Below are 17,378 nucleotides of genomic sequence, written 5' to 3' on the forward strand. Positions count from 1 at the left end.
CTGGAGGAAGCAGGAAAGCAAACTTTCCTGTTTATGTATCAATATTTTAATAGCCTGCATCTTGAAAAAACGGAGTACTTGAATACCAGATGTAAGTGGCTTTTTTAAAATGCTATTTTACTTTGAAATCTGTCGCTGGATATTACGTCGCTTCCTCTCGAGAGCCCGAGGAAGCCCACATATTGCTTCCAGAAGTCTTCGGGACCCGTAGAAATGGAATAGCTTGCAAAAAGCTTGCATGTTAACTCCTGTTTACTCATCAGTTTAGGCAGCAGCAGTTTCCTGCCATCTTCGGCTCCTAGTAGCCCTCACTGGAGGGACAATGCTGCGGTCCAGCTTCCCACGCAGCAGAAAGCTCACACACCTCCAGGACGGGTCTCCCAACACCAGGGTATTTTATTTTATTTTAAGGGAGAACAGCAATGTCTTGCTGGGTAATTGAAATCCCGGTGATGTAGCAAAACAACACTTCGACCCTTTTTTTTCTGCAAGCTTCCCATGCTCCATATTTAGATAAGGAGACTCAGTTTTGTTTTTCTAGCTATAGATGAAATACTTTTGGAGGCTTGTAATGCATTCAGCTAGGGCTTTTCATTTTCTTTGGCGTTTTGTCAGGCAGTTTCTAGATTGTAGATGACACTCTACATTTTTATATGCTCATGGCCTGTGTTTTTATTTTGCCATAACGTATTCTGAAAGTTAAATAGTTTCATTAATGAGAACAGAAATGCAATTCCCAGGGAAGTTACGTGTTTTGCCAGAGTTAGTTACAGCTGAATTAGCGTCCCATACAAGCATCTGTTTCTTTTCCACCTAAAAATAAAAAGCATGAAGGAAATCTGTCGCTATTTAACGCAAATTGAACTCGGAACATTTGTCTTCTCTTCATCAGTTTATTGAACTGCAAACTGCTTCCTACAAATTCGTGATCTTCCTTGCACAGACAAAGGGTGTTGCAGAGCAGAGGAGGGATTTACTCGCTTTCTGTGCCAACATAGAGACAGATTCACTTAGTTCATGGATGAAAAGGTTCCAACCGAAACCCCTACTGGTTATGGCCATCTGTCTCTTGGTTTTTATTTCTCTACAGCACTAGCTTTGCCCAGTGGTGGGTACATGCTGCCTCTTCTTTTGCTTTCAGAGCTGATTTGTCAAGGCTCCACTTATTTTACCTGACTCAAGTTGCATTGCTAATATATCGTAGAATCACAGAATGGTTTGGGTTGGAAGGGACTTTAAGGTTCATCCAGTTCCACCCCCCTGCCCTGGGCAGGGACACCTCCCACCAGACCAGGTTGCTCCAAGCCCCGTCCAGCCTGGCCTTGAACCCCTCCAGGGATGGGGCAGCCACAGCTTCTCTGGGCAACCTGGGCCAGGGGCTCACCACCCTCAGAGTGAAAAATTTCTTCCTAATATCCAACCTAAATCTCCCCTCTTTCAGTTTAAAACCATTCCCCCTCACCCTATCGCTCCACCCTCTGATCCAGAGTCCCTCCCCAGCTTTCCTGGAGCCCCTTTGGGGACTAGAAGGGGCTGGAAGGTCTCCCTGGAGCTTTCTTTTCTCCAGGCTGAACCCCCCCAGCTCTCTCAGCCTGTCCTCACAGGAGAGGTGCTCCACACCCTATATATCAGGTGAACATCTGGCTCCTCGCTGCTGATGTTGTTCTGCTAGACTTGTCCTAGTCTCCCGTGCCGAGCTGCTGCCTCCCATCCATGGGATAGCTGCATCTGATCCTTGGGTGAAGCCGTTTCTTGTGGTGATGTGCGGCTCTCCATTTCGTGGGAGTTATGTTTATCCGGGGTTGGAGTCAAATCCATATATAAAGATCTGTGAAGCCCTTTGGGATGAGAAAGGCTTAAAATATTAACACTAATTAATGGCTCCTTCTCTGGCTGGGTGTAAACAGTGAGTCATGTGCCACTTATGGTTTTGCATGTTTAGTCCTATTTCGGTGCACTTGCAGAATGCCAGCTTGCAGATTTGTTTTATTGAGTAAACATGGATCCCAGCAGAGCCCCGAGGCTTCATCAAATGAAAAACAGAGGGAGGAGGGAAAGAAAAGACGCTACGTGTTGCCCAAGGTCATGGCAGCGAGTCACTGGGAAAGCTGGGGTTAGGTTTTGGGTGTTTCTGGCTCCCTGTTCATTGTGCTGCCAGGCATGCTCGTTTGCCTGGGATTTTAATTAACTGTTGTGGCAAATCTATAGTTAACTGAAGAGAATCACGAGTTGTAACAGTAGTTATGTCATGCTGACGACCATCAGACGTTATGTAAAAATTGAAGAGTGCCCATTTATTAAGTGTAGTTATTAGGGGCCCCAGACCCAAGCCCCAAGCTTAATCTTGGTTTACAAGGAGTGCCTTAACATCCTCGGCAGGAACTTGCCAGTGGGAGGGTGTGAGGGCACAGGCAGGGTGTTCTGATACGGCTCTGGTTACAGCCACCACGATAAAGGCTTGCCCTGCGTCCCCAGACTCCGCTGGTGGACAGCAGAAGGACGTACTTCCCACTCGGTCACTTGATGCCCGGGGAGTTTGATTGGTTTTATACTGATTTCGCTTCAAAACCACCTCTACGGTTTTAATAAATACTTGGGATTTTTTCACAATGGAACGTTTAGTTCTGAATGTGGCAAAATTATTTGTAAGCTTTTCTGGAGAGAAACCCCCAAATTTAAAGCCACTACAATGCATATATTGATCATAACCACTCCTTCATGGCATTTGCTTGTGGAGGCACTAATGAGAGTATTTACATGCCGTGCTGTTAGCGCGCTCTGCGCCACACTGCGAAATCGTAAGGAATAGCATTTCAGGTAACGAGCAAACCCCACTGAATTTCTTTTACCACGTAGACTCCCACACCTTGGAGCCCTTTTTCAACTGTGCTCAGTCTCGGTTTTTTAAGTGTGGTAGATACGCGTGTGGGTGGTCCTCCCGTCCCCTCTCCATGGCACGGGGCTAAGTAACAGGTGAAAATTAACTCTCTTGGTTAACAGAACAGGGCAAATCAAATGCTTTAGTTACATTTGTAGTTATCTTGAGATATTTTTACATAAGGCTACAGCTCTCCTAGGAACATACTGCATAGAGAACACGTTTTCCAAAGCCATGTTTCATAATCTGTGCAGAGCAAGGCGATTTTTGCAGTGTATTTTTTTTTTCCTAGCAAAGGAAAGGTTAGCCAGACTCTTTCCAGAGGGCGTGTTGAATCACTCGGGTGACCCACAGCCAATCCGTACGGCGTTTGACTTTGAACTGAGGCCTAGCTAGTATAGGCACAGGCTTGAAAACTCAGCACAATCAAAAGTAATTGTATTAGTCAGAGACTGTTCATGTTTTTTTCTTTCTGCTGCCAAATGCGATTTTGGCTTCGTGACTGTTTTTATAACTCGGGAGCATTGTATAAATCTTTAACTTTGTACACGACCAATCTTTTTTTTTTTTTCAATTACTGAAGAGAAAAAGATTTCTATTTCCTTTTGCTTGTCTATGTTTCATTTGCTGATAAATGTCCTCTTTCTCTATACAGTATCCATTTTCAGTGCACTGGGATACAAACAAAGGCCACTTTTTGTGTTGTTTTTGGGTTTGGTTGTTGGTTGTTGTTTTTTTTTTTTTTAAATAAGGAAAAACAGTGCCAAAAAGAGATGCTCTTCTTGACCAACGACATCTTGAAAACACGTGCTACGTAAGCTTAATAGCATCTGGCGAGAGAAGGAAGGGCCAGGGTGCTCCCTCTCTCCAAACAAGACCCATATGGGGCCGTTCGTGTTGCATACGCCGCGTGCTTCCCAGCACAGCTAATCGGAGCTGCCGCTTCCCCGCTGTCCTGGAGAGGTCCCTTGGAGTCGGGGCTGTGGTCTGATATTATGAATGATATTATGAACTGCTCAGCGGCGTTGCCTTGGGATGTGGCTGCTTGTCTGCCGCCCTGCAGACACCACGGGGAAACTGGGCATCGCCCTTGAATCCTCCTCGGGATTCAAGCCCAGCCTTGGTTGGGTTTATCCATGGCCGTGGCACTGATAGGGACCGCAGATAATTATTATTTAATAGGGAGGGCATTGCTGGTTGTGAAAACTTTCCTCTGAAAGATAATTAGAAAGGGAAGAAAGGGAAATGTTTTTCTCTTTACTGTGTTGCCTATTCTGTTGCTCTTCCAACCGATTCTGTTTAACAAGCAGTTGGTTAATTATTTTCTTGCTGTCTGGAGACTGAAAGATAAGTCTCCGTAGAGCATCTCATCCTGTCTGGGATTTTGGCAATGAGTTTTATTGAAACAATCTGTTCATCTGAGTAAAATTTTGCTGGTGGAATTGTAGCAAAGTTGGATAAAGGATACGCAGGACCAGGCTTGTTAAATATTAAAACCATAACTTCTGTATTTGCAGCAGCATACAGTGATGACTGATGCCTTTATTTTTTACTTTCTACTTTACAGACATTGTGTATGTCCTAGGATATTTGAAATAAAACTGTAAGTGAAAAATAGAAAGTGACGGGCATTTGGGTTAGTTTATGTTGGTGGATTTTTGTCCCTAAGGGTGACTTATCGATACAGGCTTTCAAACTGCTGGTGACAAAAGACCCCTAAAGAACTAACTCTTGATTTCCAATTTAAACGTGTAATATTTTCCCTTTTTGCCAAAATTTAGTAACAATTCAGCTTCTATTAACTTCTGAAACAAGATTATCACTAACGTGGGCATCTGTACAAATAATCAGGGCATACTAAATATCGCCTTGTTTCTTTGCTACCTGAGCACACGGTATATATATAGCTTTATGATCCCATCAAGTATAGGCATATAAATCCGTGTGCTTTGGAACAGATATGGGATGAAAAGGGCATTTTTACGAGTTTTCCAGAAGGAATGAATTATAAGAAGGGGTATTAAGCCCATTTGTACCTCCATTTTAGGTACACAGCTCAAGAATACCTGGAAGGTACCCTGGGTTGTAATAAAGTGACGGCGTTAGCCACTCCTTGGAAATTGGTTTAAGTCAGTCTCTAGGTGGGGCTTCTACTGCATCTGGCATCACTGGCCTGTTTTGAAAGGTTATACTAACGCCTTTTTCCTTTTGGGGCCAGGTTTGTTGAGCAAAGAAAAGAATTTTGAAGTGGAGCGAGCCTGGAGGAGAGCTACTTTAAAGTTAGGTTTGCCAAGAAAAAGATACATCCCTTCAGGACTCCTTCTGTTTTGATTTCGGGTTTAGTAACCTCCTGATCCTCTGAATCCTTAAGTCAAAACACGAATTTATACCTGTCCAGGTCCACTGATGCTAATAGAAATAGTCTAGTGACATGATTAAATATGTGACGTGACTAAATACCTCCTCAGGTGTTTAACTTCAAGGATTCAAGGGTCGTTTGGACAAGTGATTAAGCATAAAAAGATTAAAAAATGTGTTACATCACTGAAAGGGCAAAGACTGATTTTTTTAAAACCGCAAAGAAAAGGAGAAATGATGCTCAATGAGCATTTTACAGGCAGGTGATGAATAAAGGCAAAATATTTATTTAAAACAGGATCTGTTTCAGAACACCCTTCTTAATTACTTGATGAGTGGTGAGTAGGAGGCCTTAAGAACTTCCTAGATGTTTTCTGACTGCGGTGGGGGGGTTATTGGTCCAGCCTGAATCGTCTGTTGTCCAGCCAGTTCAGCTCCCGTGCAGATACAACATGTCTTGGAGAAACCATGCTCGGTTCCCTTGGTCCCGCACGTTGACAGGGGTGTGTGGATCCAACCCTCCCTCCCCCTTTTTTTGTTTTTAATTGCTGTAAATTGCAGTGATCTCTATTGATGCTGGATTTTAAGAATGTTTTGTGCCTTAGTGGGAATGTCTTCGATAACATGATAGTTAATATGTTTAGAGATAAGATCTTGAAAGGAAAATATAATGGTATCCCCTTCTGTCAATAACAGAAAAATCCCATAAGGTCTTTAAATCCTAACATCTTCAGAAGAAGACATCAGTGTACGTAGGAGGCAATACAATTATTTAGAAGAGATAGAACACTGAAAAAAAAGTAGGATGAAACATTAGCTGGTGTCTTATGAGAATATCAAATGCTTTTAACTGTACATATGCATGTTTGATACACTTTGGCTGTTGCTTTCATGACTCTCTTGGTGTTCACTCTTCAACAATACATTATTTTTACTTCAGCAGCTGTTGGCTAATTATTTCAAGAAGCGGTTGGAAACAGCTCATTCCGAGTATCGTCAGATGTTTGCTTTGTACAACTGGGCATAAATATTCCTTTGGTCTTTTAATTGTTTTTGATTTAATGTGTACCTGTTGTGGGAAAAGTACTCCTACAGTCTAAAGAGCCCACTCTTGGAGCAGAAGCTCATTGAGATGCACAGACCCACATGAAGTACTCAAAGAGACCAGAGCGAGCAAAATCCCCAAGGGATGAAAGCCTCGGCTCTATTTATGTGTTCACATTTCTGTAGAATTTGTTCGACCGGTGTAGTAGTGTCTTAGCAACATTTGAATTTGTATTTATTTATTTTTATTTGTAGGGTAAATTGCCAGTTCTTCTGCTTGGTCAGTCTGCAGACTTGAGGCCAGGAGAATTTGTGGTGGCGATTGGAAGTCCGTTTTCCCTTCAAAACACAGTGACTACAGGGATCGTTAGTACCACTCAGCGTGGAGGGAAGGAGCTGGGGCTCCGCAACTCTGATATGGACTATATTCAGACCGATGCCATCATCAATGTACGTCCTGCCCTGAGCCTCGTCCCCTTCAGCTCTTAGGTTTCTTAAATAGCGGCTTTGAAAATTTCACCAGTGATACGGTTCTTAGGACCAGTGAACACAGTTGGATTTTCTTTTATCCATGTAAATATGGACATCTGCGGTGCAGCAGCACTTGATTGTTATTTAAAAATCCCCCAAGGAAGCACACCAAGTACAATATCCGCCTTAACTTCAGAATTCTTACAAATTTTGAGGGAGGAGGCAATATTCTCTGGTGAATAAGTATCTTGTCGAAATCCATCATGTTTTCTAAAAAGAAGCCAAGCTTAGTTTAAGGATTCAAGTTTGTTTATGCATTAAGGCAAAACAATAGTTTTTGTACTTCTACTGTTGGCCTTGTAAGAAATCTTCACTAACAGCTCCCAGAGCTGTTCTAAAATCTTCTAAGTTGCTAGTGTGGTACTATTAAAACAAAAGAAAAAGCTTGGCCTTGGCCTTCTTAACTTCCCTGGCAAGAGAAGAAGGACTCAGCATTTGCAAAGATGAGCTAAAAGCAATGATGTTAAGTGTAGTTAATGGGTTTGGATGTTAAGACTGTTCTATTGCACATATTTAATAGACAATGGAAAAAATTGCTACAGAAATATTTCAAAAATTTCTTTTATGTTTCGCTTGCCATGAATTAAGAGGTAGATATTAAAACATGTTCTTGCCATATGTTTATTTTCAGTATGGAAACTCCGGAGGACCCCTAGTAAATCTGGTAAGAGTTTCTTTAAGTTTGCTTAGTGTCGAGCTTATTACTTCTTAGTTTAAAAACAAAACAAAAACCCCCACCCAAACCAACAAACAAACAAAACCTCACACCAGAAATGTGAGTCACGGCTTTCGATATCTGGCTGACTCCACAAAATTCACATGGTTCTTACTAATCACTTGTCTGCGTTTATGTTGGCAAATCACCGGATACGCTTGGATTTCAATATTTAAGGTGTTTATGGTTTGCATAGTTTTGAGCAAGTGTAATGCCCAATTTTGTTTGCTCATGCCTTGCAAAAAGAGACGTTTGGACTCACTGTGTACCCTGTAGCTGGCACTTTTTTTTTTTTTTGCGTACTGAAACTCGGCTTAATCGTTAAAAAACATATTCACCCCTTTATTTTGAATCACAGTGAGGGGGTCGAAAACCCCACGTATGTATCAGGACATTCGAGTTTATTTGCGGATATTGTAGAACATAGTCAGAGCTGACTGTGCCCCATCCCTGGAGGGGTTCAAGGCCAGGTTGGACGGGGCTTGGAGCAGCCTGGGCTGGTGGGAGGTGTCCCTGCCCAGGGCAGGGGGGAGGAACTGGATGAACTTTAAGGTCCCTTCCAACCCGAACCATTCTGTGATTCTGTGACCTTGCAGCAGCCGTGGGTAAGCCCAAGAGAGAACAACTGAAGCACGTTGCCCAGCCCAACGGCTGTGTGAGAGCTCTTGGATGGGGGCACACGGGGTCGAAGGGAGGAGAGGCAGTGGTCCTCGATGAGGGACGGCACAAATTGGAAGAAAGAGCTAGTCCAAGTTTCTGCCTTGGAGATTTGGCAAATTTTTTTCACTCGACCTGCAGCAGAATTTCAGCACCAGTAACCTCCATTTTAAAATCCGTAGCTGGATAGTTTTTATCTGGGATAGCTCAGGGAAGGAAGCTGCTGAGACTTCAGAAGTGTTTGAATCATCAGGTGACAGCAGAGATGTTTTAACCTGAAACTTCCTCTTGGAGTCACGTTACCGGGAAAAGCTTTTGATTTTTCGTGAACTGCCATTTTTGCAATATTTTGCAATATTTTCTGAGAACTAGTTGGTGCCATGCTTTACACGGTGAAATAAACAGGCCAAAATTGACTGCAGGATACGCTGCTCGTCTGCTGCAAGCAGGAGAACTGCCCAGTTCTGATCTGCCTTCTGCTAGTGGCAGTATGAATATCCCCATCAGTTCTCTGAATTTGTAGAATAGTTTTTTATCAATAGATGATTCAGAGAAATTAGACTTAAAGAAACCATTTAGAAAACTGAAAACCAGCTATGGAAAGTGTTGTATGAATTTGTCTTTGTGATTGCTTGGAAGAAATAACCCATTTCTCTTAAAGACCTTTCACATCTGCTAATGACAATTTCTTATTTCTCCAGGATGGTGAAGTCATAGGAATTAACACATTAAAAGTTACAGCAGGGATCTCGTTTGCTATCCCGTCAGATAAAATCAAAAAGTTCCTAACTGAATCCCATGACAGACAAGCTAAAGGTACTGTACTTCACCGCTTTGAAAGAGAAATAATAAACCAGAAAGTCAACAGCTGTTGAGGCTCTTTTGGTAAGAGCAATTGATCAAGGCCTGTTTTCCTTTTTGTAGGAAAAGCTATAACCAAAAAGAAATACATTGGCATACGAATGATGTCCCTAACTCCTAGGTAAGTGGAAGCGGTGGTTCCTCGCCTTTCTCAAGTGTGGTCACTGCATGCGTTTGGATCAAGCTCATGATCTGCAGAAACAACCAGGAGGATGAACCGGCAGCGTCTCCTCTGTAGGTGCTGGTGACAACTCGCAGCCAATTTTTGCTGCCCTCTCTCTGCATCTGCCACATGGTTGAACTCTCCTGTTAGACTCTTGCATGAGCTAGTTTTTAAACAACTCCCAGGACTTTTTCTTTTCCTTAATGCTTCGGAAGAGAATAGCTAGCGATCGTTAATTTGTCCCAGGGCTCGTTTAGTGCTGTTACCATCTGTCCCGTGCTGTCATGCAGATCAAGAAGACGACAGGACCGTATGTTTTCAAGGATTACAGCACCTACGTGCATATTTCCATTTCTATAAAATTATTTTCATTAAACAATTCACTTAATGTAAAATGAAGCTTTTGTGTGGACTTGCTTATTCATACTCAAACCAGAAAAGACTCACGAGCGTATGATGCTACGTCCTGTAGAAATAACCAGTGTTCACACGTGCGGGACCAGAGGTATAACAAAGCACTGAATGCTGAAGGGGCTTTTTTTTTTTTAAGGTGTTTGGGATCTGCTAGTTCTAAAACAATGTCCAAGTTTTGAAATGTTTTAACTCTGATCCTCTCTCTCTGTTGAAATGATTGCTTTTACCAGAAATAGACATTATAAAGCTGTATGCAAGAAGTGTAATAATTCTTGAAATACTTTTAAGAGTTAAAATGAATTGTGAAGTGTCAGATCAACATGTGTAAAATACCTCAGCTAGTGACTGTTAAGTGAGTTAACTAAGTAAAAATGCGTGAATTCTTTTTTCCCATCTTGTCAAAATATTTTTGTTGCTGTTTTTTCATTTTCCAGCAAAGCTAAAGAGCTGAAGGATCGCCATAAAGACTTCCCTGATGTTGTCTCTGGGGCCTATGTTATTGAAGTAATTCCAGAAACACCAGCTGAAGCGTAAGTTGAACTACTTTTTTTCTCAAAACCACTGCCACTGATTTAAGGGGGGAATGATGGGGAATGTTCCCTGCTTAACTGGCTATCTTGATTGTGCTAAATTAACAAAATTACAACCATCTGATAGCTATTATGTTGTCTGCTGGAAATCAGTTTGTGGTTTCAGTCCGGTCCCCGATGGGCAATATTGCGAACGTATCAGGGTATTGCAGCGAAGCCCTGTCAGCGTTCCTGGCCGAAAGGGCAAGGATTCAGTGGGCGTGAAAACTCAATTTTCATTTTTCTCAGCGATTGCTTCCAAGACATCTGTTGTACCGATGCCAGTGCTGAATAGAGACGTTCACTTGTGCGTGCTCCCCACGTCCCTGCTCGTCTCCGCTGTAGGAGAGCGAGGGAGAAGCTTTGCTTCCACCTTGTGAAGATGCGTCCGTCTCAGCCCAAGCACCTCAGTGTTGGGCAAACCCACCAGCTCTCCTGGCGTGCCTCCATGGGGGCTGAAATCCTCTCTTGGCAGGAGGAACTCTTCCATGTGAGAGCTTTGTCAGGAGTCACATTGCTGGGAAGAGCTTTTGGGTTTTGCCAACTAATCTTTTTCTTCATGTTTGCTCCGAACCAACCTGCTGGTTTGTACTAGGCTTCACAAGGTGCCTGGCTGAAGTACGGCATCTGGTCTGTGGTCACCAGCGCTGGTCTGGCTGGCTCTTGCTGGAGACATTTTCCCTTCAGAGTTTGGTTAATAAAAAAGCGCTTATTAATCCAGGGTAGGAAATAGGAAACTTTTGAATTTCTGAAACGACATCATTTAAGAGAAGAGTAAATCTTTGTGCCAAGAAAGAGGTGTGGGTAGCACCGGAGGCATGTAGGCAGAAAGCTGCTTGAATCAGGCATATGTTATCTCTTAAGGAGACTGCAAGGATGGGTGGATAATGTCTTTTTGTTGCTGTTTGGATGCCACTCCAAGATACACAGTGTTCGCTGCCTGGCTTGCTTCCTAAGTTATTGATGCTTTTGGTAGGTAATTCTGGTTGGCAACACGGTTCGTGCGGAACGCTGCTGTATGTCTGTAAGGTGAAATTAAACTGCAGTTAGCATAGGAATAATGTGGCTGCTTCAGCGTGGGACTGAACGTGCTGCCTTGACATGCAGGTCCAATCTAAAGGTGCAGAAAAATCATTATTGGAGTATGGATAATAGTTACCTGAGAGTGGGAGAAGGATGTTAGAGAGGTGGAAGAAATGTGAGGCAATGTAGCCTCGTAACTTGAAGGCAACTTCTAATGGGAACGCTTCATCTGATGGCTGGCCTGGCAATTAACACGCAGCCCATGTTTGCTCTGTCTCCCCCTTGCCTATGGGTTTCCCCGTTCTGCTGATTTCCTCTCCAATGCACGTTATGTAGGCGGGGGATCGGGATCGGAGCAGTTTTGCAGCCACCTGCCCTGGGCATGAGTCGAGAGGAGAGGCTGCGTGAGAGACCAAGATAATCCAAATGGTTTCTCCCATGAAAATGTTTTAAGCCATGCCTTCGGTAGGCAACCAGATTTGTTGCAAACGTTGGCCAAGGCATCCTGCTTGCAGGAGACACTCATGTAAGGCGTTTTCTGCGGGCGGAAGGGGCTGATGACTGCTCTGTGGTTTTGTGAAGAAGGATTCTGCTGAAGGGCTGAATCATGTCTGATCTGGTTACTCGGTTAATATTTCCATAACTTGGAGCCAGATCGTTGTGCAAGACCGGGCAAGACGTTGTGGTCGCTGGTATCCCTCACCACCCCGTTTCTCAGTCCCAGCAGCAGACTCAGCCAGCTCGGGGAGAGACCCACGGCCCCGGGCAGGGGAGGCCTTGCCGTGTCGGCTCCGGTTCTGCCCTGTCTTGCTTTGAGTTGGGAAGGTTTTGTTTTCAGTTTGCGTACGGTGCTGAGGGCAGGAGGAGGGGTCCTGGGGGCTGCGGGCAGGCAGGCAAGGGGAAGGACGTGCACGTTTTTGGTGACTGGACTGGGATGCTGCGTCTGTTATTCTGCTCAGGTTTAAAACACGAAGGTAAGGTGACGTGGCTGCCAAGAAGCTATGCACGGAGAACAGCATGGATCCGGGACTGGAATTCCTCATGTGTTAGCGCACAGTGCCACTCGGATTACTTTGCTATGTATACATGAATAAAAGCTTGGAAAATTTCCCTGCTAAAATGAGAGCCTTGTTGCAATTATTTTAAAAGAAAAATATGCCTCTGTGTCCTCCACCGAGTCAGCATCTAAGATCCTTATTGCAGAATTACTGCAGTATTCGCAATAGTGAATTCCTTTAAAGACAGCGAAATATGGGATTCATCAGACTTGTACTTCCATCCGATCTTCTGAGGTTTCTGCGTTGTGTTGTAATCTTCACCGCTTCATAAATTCTGATCGCTTTTTGCACGCCCGCTGTGTCTCTGTGCAACTGCCGTTGGGTGGGATATAGGAAAAATCCAGCAATCTCTTTTTTTCCTTTTTTTTTAAACAATATTGCGAAGACAATAAAATGTCAATTATAATAATACATTGCTGCTTTGTATTTTCAGTGGTGGCCTGAAGGACAACGATGTGATTATAAGCATCAATGGACAGTCGATAAGCTCAGCCAGTGATGTCAGTGACATCATTAAAAAGGACAGTACGTTGAACATGGTTGTACGCAGGGGCAACGAAGATGTTATGTTAACAGTAGTTCCTGAAGAAATCGATCCCTAACCAGAAACATGAGCTGGATTTCATGTTTTCTTATAACAGCATTGGACTGCTTATATTCTCTCTGTGCTGGTACAGGAAACGTTAGACTTCTGACCAACGTTCTGCTTGTTCAGTGGATTAGTATTGGCCAACAGAGTAACTTCTAATAGGTTTAAGGTACAAAATCAGCGTAATTTCACATACTCCAGATGATAATTTTTTTTTTCCTTCTGTATTATGTATGCAATGTATTCTTTACTGGCTGTTACATTCCCCGCTTAACAAATCGACGTTTGCTTCCCTGTGTTGAATAGATTTACCATTATTTCCGCTAAGATTTAAACAAAACCCACGCACACAGTGTGTGTTTGTGGTATTCAGGTATTTATAGGTTAGCTGTGTTTTAACTGGAAATACCATTGTAAAGGAGTAGTTGGTTTAAAAGAAAACACAATTGGGAAAAAATGTTTGGTTTATAAACACGACGAAATCCCAACCGAAATAACCCTTTGAGGATCCCATGCAGGACTTTAATACTATGATATTTTTCCTAGTGTTATTAAAAGAATTCAACAGTACTACTTCTTGTGAGTGATTCATTTTACTTCCTCTTGTGGAGCGTTTTCCTTTGAGCAGCACGTCTGCCTGGAAGGATGTCCTGATGGTCTCGCTTTTATCGTCGTGAACCAGACCACTTACTTTCCAGTATGTGCTTGTATTTGCGCCCTTGGGCATCGCTTTCCTTAGCATGGCTGGCTCCAGTTTGTCGTATTGGCTATCCCAGATTGCCTGTCTTGCAGATGTTAATACATTTTCCTTATTGTTTTAATTACAACTTCACTGATGCCTGAAATCTGTTTCCCCACTACAGAAATTCTCATAGTGTGGATCACGGATCCTATACCATTCAGGTTCAGATATTAGGATGTCTGTAATCGTTGTAGATCTGGTCTTAAACTCTTTCCATCAGGCTACTTTAGTCACAATCTGAGTGCTGGTGTGGGTAGGGTGGGACCTGGGTTTGACTAGGAGATGGGGCATTCCTCTAACATAGAGACTAATCTTTATACACAGATTTATGGATGCCCTGGAAGCTTGGGTAGTGAATGGCATTGTCTTACTGTGAAGGAGAACAATCAACTAAATTTAATTACAGTGTAATTACTCGTAGGGTAAACAATAGGCTAAGCAGCTTGTCCTTTCCTTTGTTGAAATATGTGTCTCGGAGAATAAATCCAAGGGCTATAGACAGATTTTGGTGACAGTCATTCCTAATGATAAATTCCTTATCGCTCTCTGAAAATCCCTGAAAGGAGGGTGTAGCGAGGTGGGGGTCAATCAATTTTCCCAAGTAACAGGCGATGGGACAAGAGGAAACGGCCTCAAGTTGCACCAGGGGAGGTTTAGGATGGATGGTAGGAAACATTTCTACACTGAAAGGGTTATTAAGCACTGGAACAGGCTGCCCAGGGAAGTGGTGGAGGCACCATCCCTGGAGGGATTTAAAAAACGGGTAGACGTGGTGCCGAGGGACATGGTTTAGTGACGGCTTTTGTCAGCATGAGGTTGATGGTTGGACTAGATGATCTGAAAGGTCCCTTCCAACCTGGGCAATTCTATGATTCTAAACATGCTCTTCTTTTGGAAACTGCTTCTTAGGCAAACTCTTCAACTGGGTAGCTGGCAGTTTATGATTTTTAAAGAAAGGGCTCTATTCCATGCTCTAGACCCAGATCCCTGACAGTGCTCCTTCTCCACCAGCTGTATTTCAACTCTCTTTCAGACAGCTTATCCCCATTTGGGGAGCTTCCCTATCCCCAATCGCCAGTGCCTGCCCTTACCTGGGTCCCTCTAAAATTACACAATCATACAGTGTGTTGGCACTTGACATGACCGAACACCTCATTGCTGATTTACTTGTTCCGTCGCTGTGGTAAATCACACGCGCCTGAAAATCTGCCAAGATATTACGGTGCCAAGCGCTGAAGGTCTGCAACGCTTTCTAGCATGAAAGATGCAACGTAGAATGATCTTGCGGAGTTGCTTTGTAGTACATCTGTGCTGCAAGTTCATCTTACCGGTGTTGATTAAGCTTCCTGTTGAAGCGATGTTATGTTTTGCAGACCAGCCGTGCCCTGTGTAGTGCACGGCATGGTGACGTACAGCTCTCAGCAAAAATGAATTAAAAAAAATCACCTACCTTCTCTGCCGCTGCACCTAACCCAACTAGCAAAAAAATTAAGCTGAAGCGCCAAAGCCAGGAAATCCTGATTGAAACAGAAGTTATTTTTCATCTGCCTTTTTACTTCAAAACAAGTGGTTGCATAATTTACCGAGCTGGTTGATCCTCTTTGTTCCTGCTGTTTGTTGTTGTGGTCTCTTAACACGCAAACCCATTCATTTTTTTCGCGTGGTTTCTCCCTAACGACTTTGGGTTTACCGGGGATGGGGCTGCAGTGACAGCTAGCACAGCACATCTTTGGGCCTGGGCTTTACAGAGGTGCTGCTGTGGGGCAGAAATGCCTCAGGACAATGGCTGGGGTTTTGCGTGTCCATTAGGAAAGAGGCAAATTAATTTGACTTCTGTAGTTGGTTTTCCTGCGCCGCTGGGACTAGTGAATTATTCGACCAGATTTCCAGGCTGTGTAGTCAAGGCCCGTAGCTCCATCTAGTGGGATGCGAGGTGGGCTCTTACTGCAGCCGGTCATTTCCCGTCATATACTTGGAGGTGGTTTTCTGATTAATCCCTCTTTTTTTTTTTTTTTTATTTAGAATTAATTTTTTTTTTTGCATCAGATATCCATAACCACATGCGCATCCTGAAAAATGTTTAGCATTTACTTTTCTAGTGTCCAGCCATGTTTGCAGCTTCTCAGGTGGTTTCTTACAATCAAAATTGTCTCTAGGTGTTTTTTAAGTATTTAAAATAAGATTACTGATAAGCAAAGAGACAGAAGCAAAGTTTGTCTTTAATACAGTTAATTAGTATGTACTTTTGATGTATTATTGGGTTATAGATTTGGAATGGTTTTTATTCTTTGTTACTTCAATGCACAGTTCTTTCCAAAGTGCAGCTGAAAATACTTCGTACAGAATAGCTTTGGCACAGATTGTCTAAATATCAGTTTCCTGGAAATTTTAGCAAGTGTTGGATGCTATATCAGGAAAATTGGACATTCTGGCTTGATTTTCAGTATTTTGGAATGTCTGAAATGGAAACTGGAGTTGCTGCGTATGTGATGCCGGGTCGATGGCTGCGTGTGGCTACAGTCAGAGGTAGTTTTGAACAGCTCGTTCACTTATTCCATGAGGAAAATGTCTCAAACTGTAAAAGAGATGATCATGACTAACAGTTGTCTGGTTTCTGCGGCTTGTATGCCAAGCAGGAAGGTCCTGTGGTTTCAATACCAGAGGACTTTTTTTTTTTTTTTTTTCCTTTTTTCTCCCCCTCCTCCCCATAACTATTTTGTGTTTATGCAAAGGAAGCTGAGGATGTTTAGAGACATCTAGTAGGGCATTAGATTATATACGTGTTCTTGTTGTATATCAGAAAAATACTCTAGAGGTGCTTAAAACTGCAGTGGCAAATACTCAGGGGAAATAGCGGTGGTGAAGAAGTCCATAGTCACCAGCGCAGAGCGGTGAACGGTGAGTGCCACTGAGTATTAATTTGCATGTAGGTCACTGCAGGAGTCCTTTTCATCCTTAGGGTGACAATAAAGTTCATTGGAGGTTCCAGGGATCTCCTTGATTGAATTATATTTGAGATTATCCCTGCTGTTCCTAAATTCCCATATTATTTCCCGCTGTTTCCTCTTCCACCCAGAAAATAAGGATGGTATGTGGCATCCTTTACTGCGTTTCCCCCCCATCTCTTTGCTCTAACTCCCTCCCCATTAGCGCTGCTGATGACTGTCAGCAAAAGGAAACCGGAATTACACCCTGGGCTGACATTAAGTCAGATTTTGAAGTTAAATATCAGCGAGATGTCGTGAGGCTTTCAACACGCAGAGAGGCAGAAACATCCCAAAGAGACCTGGAGGAGCCAGGCAGAGAAGTGATGGTGAAAGGTCTCCCTCATCCTGCTGTACCCTCAACATTAGGATGCAAATCTCCCATCCGGGCCCCAAAATTCAACCAGCATCAGATAAAGTTATCTGGAGGTGAAGGGATTGCTAGCGTTACTCCTAATGTGAAGGGCATCGTCGTTCTCGACTGTATAGGAATGCGCAGCAGAAAGCTTTGCTGATTTTACGCTTTTAGTGTGTGTAAGCTTTGTGTCTGCACATCCTACGCCGTGTGTCCAGCTGTGCCGTACAGGTGTCTGAGACACACACCATCGATTTTGTTCCCTTCAAGCCCCAAGCTCCATTCTCTTGTGCAAAGATGCTGGGAAGTCGGGGCTGGACCCGCTGGAATTAATCCAGTTTGGCCTCTTTGCACTGTTAGTCTGTGAATATGCAATAACTCGATCCGTTAAGGGATATTTACTGCACAAAAGTTACTGCTAAAACCAGCGCATATGT

At 43.3% G+C, this 17,378-nt stretch overlaps 1 protein-coding gene across 1 annotated transcript in view; it reads left to right on the forward strand.

Annotated features, from left to right (window-relative positions):
- HTRA1 (HtrA serine peptidase 1) overlaps positions 1–13,444 on the forward strand; it is a 37,046-nt gene extending 23,602 nt beyond the window's left edge. Inside the window, exons 4-9 of the mRNA XM_054206576.1 lie at positions 6,536–6,730; positions 7,443–7,475; positions 8,885–8,999; positions 9,108–9,165; positions 10,056–10,151; positions 12,705–13,444. Of these exons, the coding sequence (XP_054062551.1) occupies positions 6,536–6,730; positions 7,443–7,475; positions 8,885–8,999; positions 9,108–9,165; positions 10,056–10,151; positions 12,705–12,873 (666 nt within the window). The 3' untranslated portion in view covers positions 12,874–13,444. The remainder of the gene's footprint in view (positions 1–6,535; positions 6,731–7,442; positions 7,476–8,884; positions 9,000–9,107; positions 9,166–10,055; positions 10,152–12,704) is intronic.
- Positions 13,445–17,378: the final 3,934 nt, after the last annotated feature.

The sequence above is a fragment of the Rissa tridactyla genome, chromosome 6 (genome assembly GCF_028500815.1).
Source record: "Rissa tridactyla isolate bRisTri1 chromosome 6, bRisTri1.patW.cur.20221130, whole genome shotgun sequence".
NCBI classification, from domain to species: domain Eukaryota; kingdom Metazoa; phylum Chordata; class Aves; order Charadriiformes; family Laridae; genus Rissa; species Rissa tridactyla.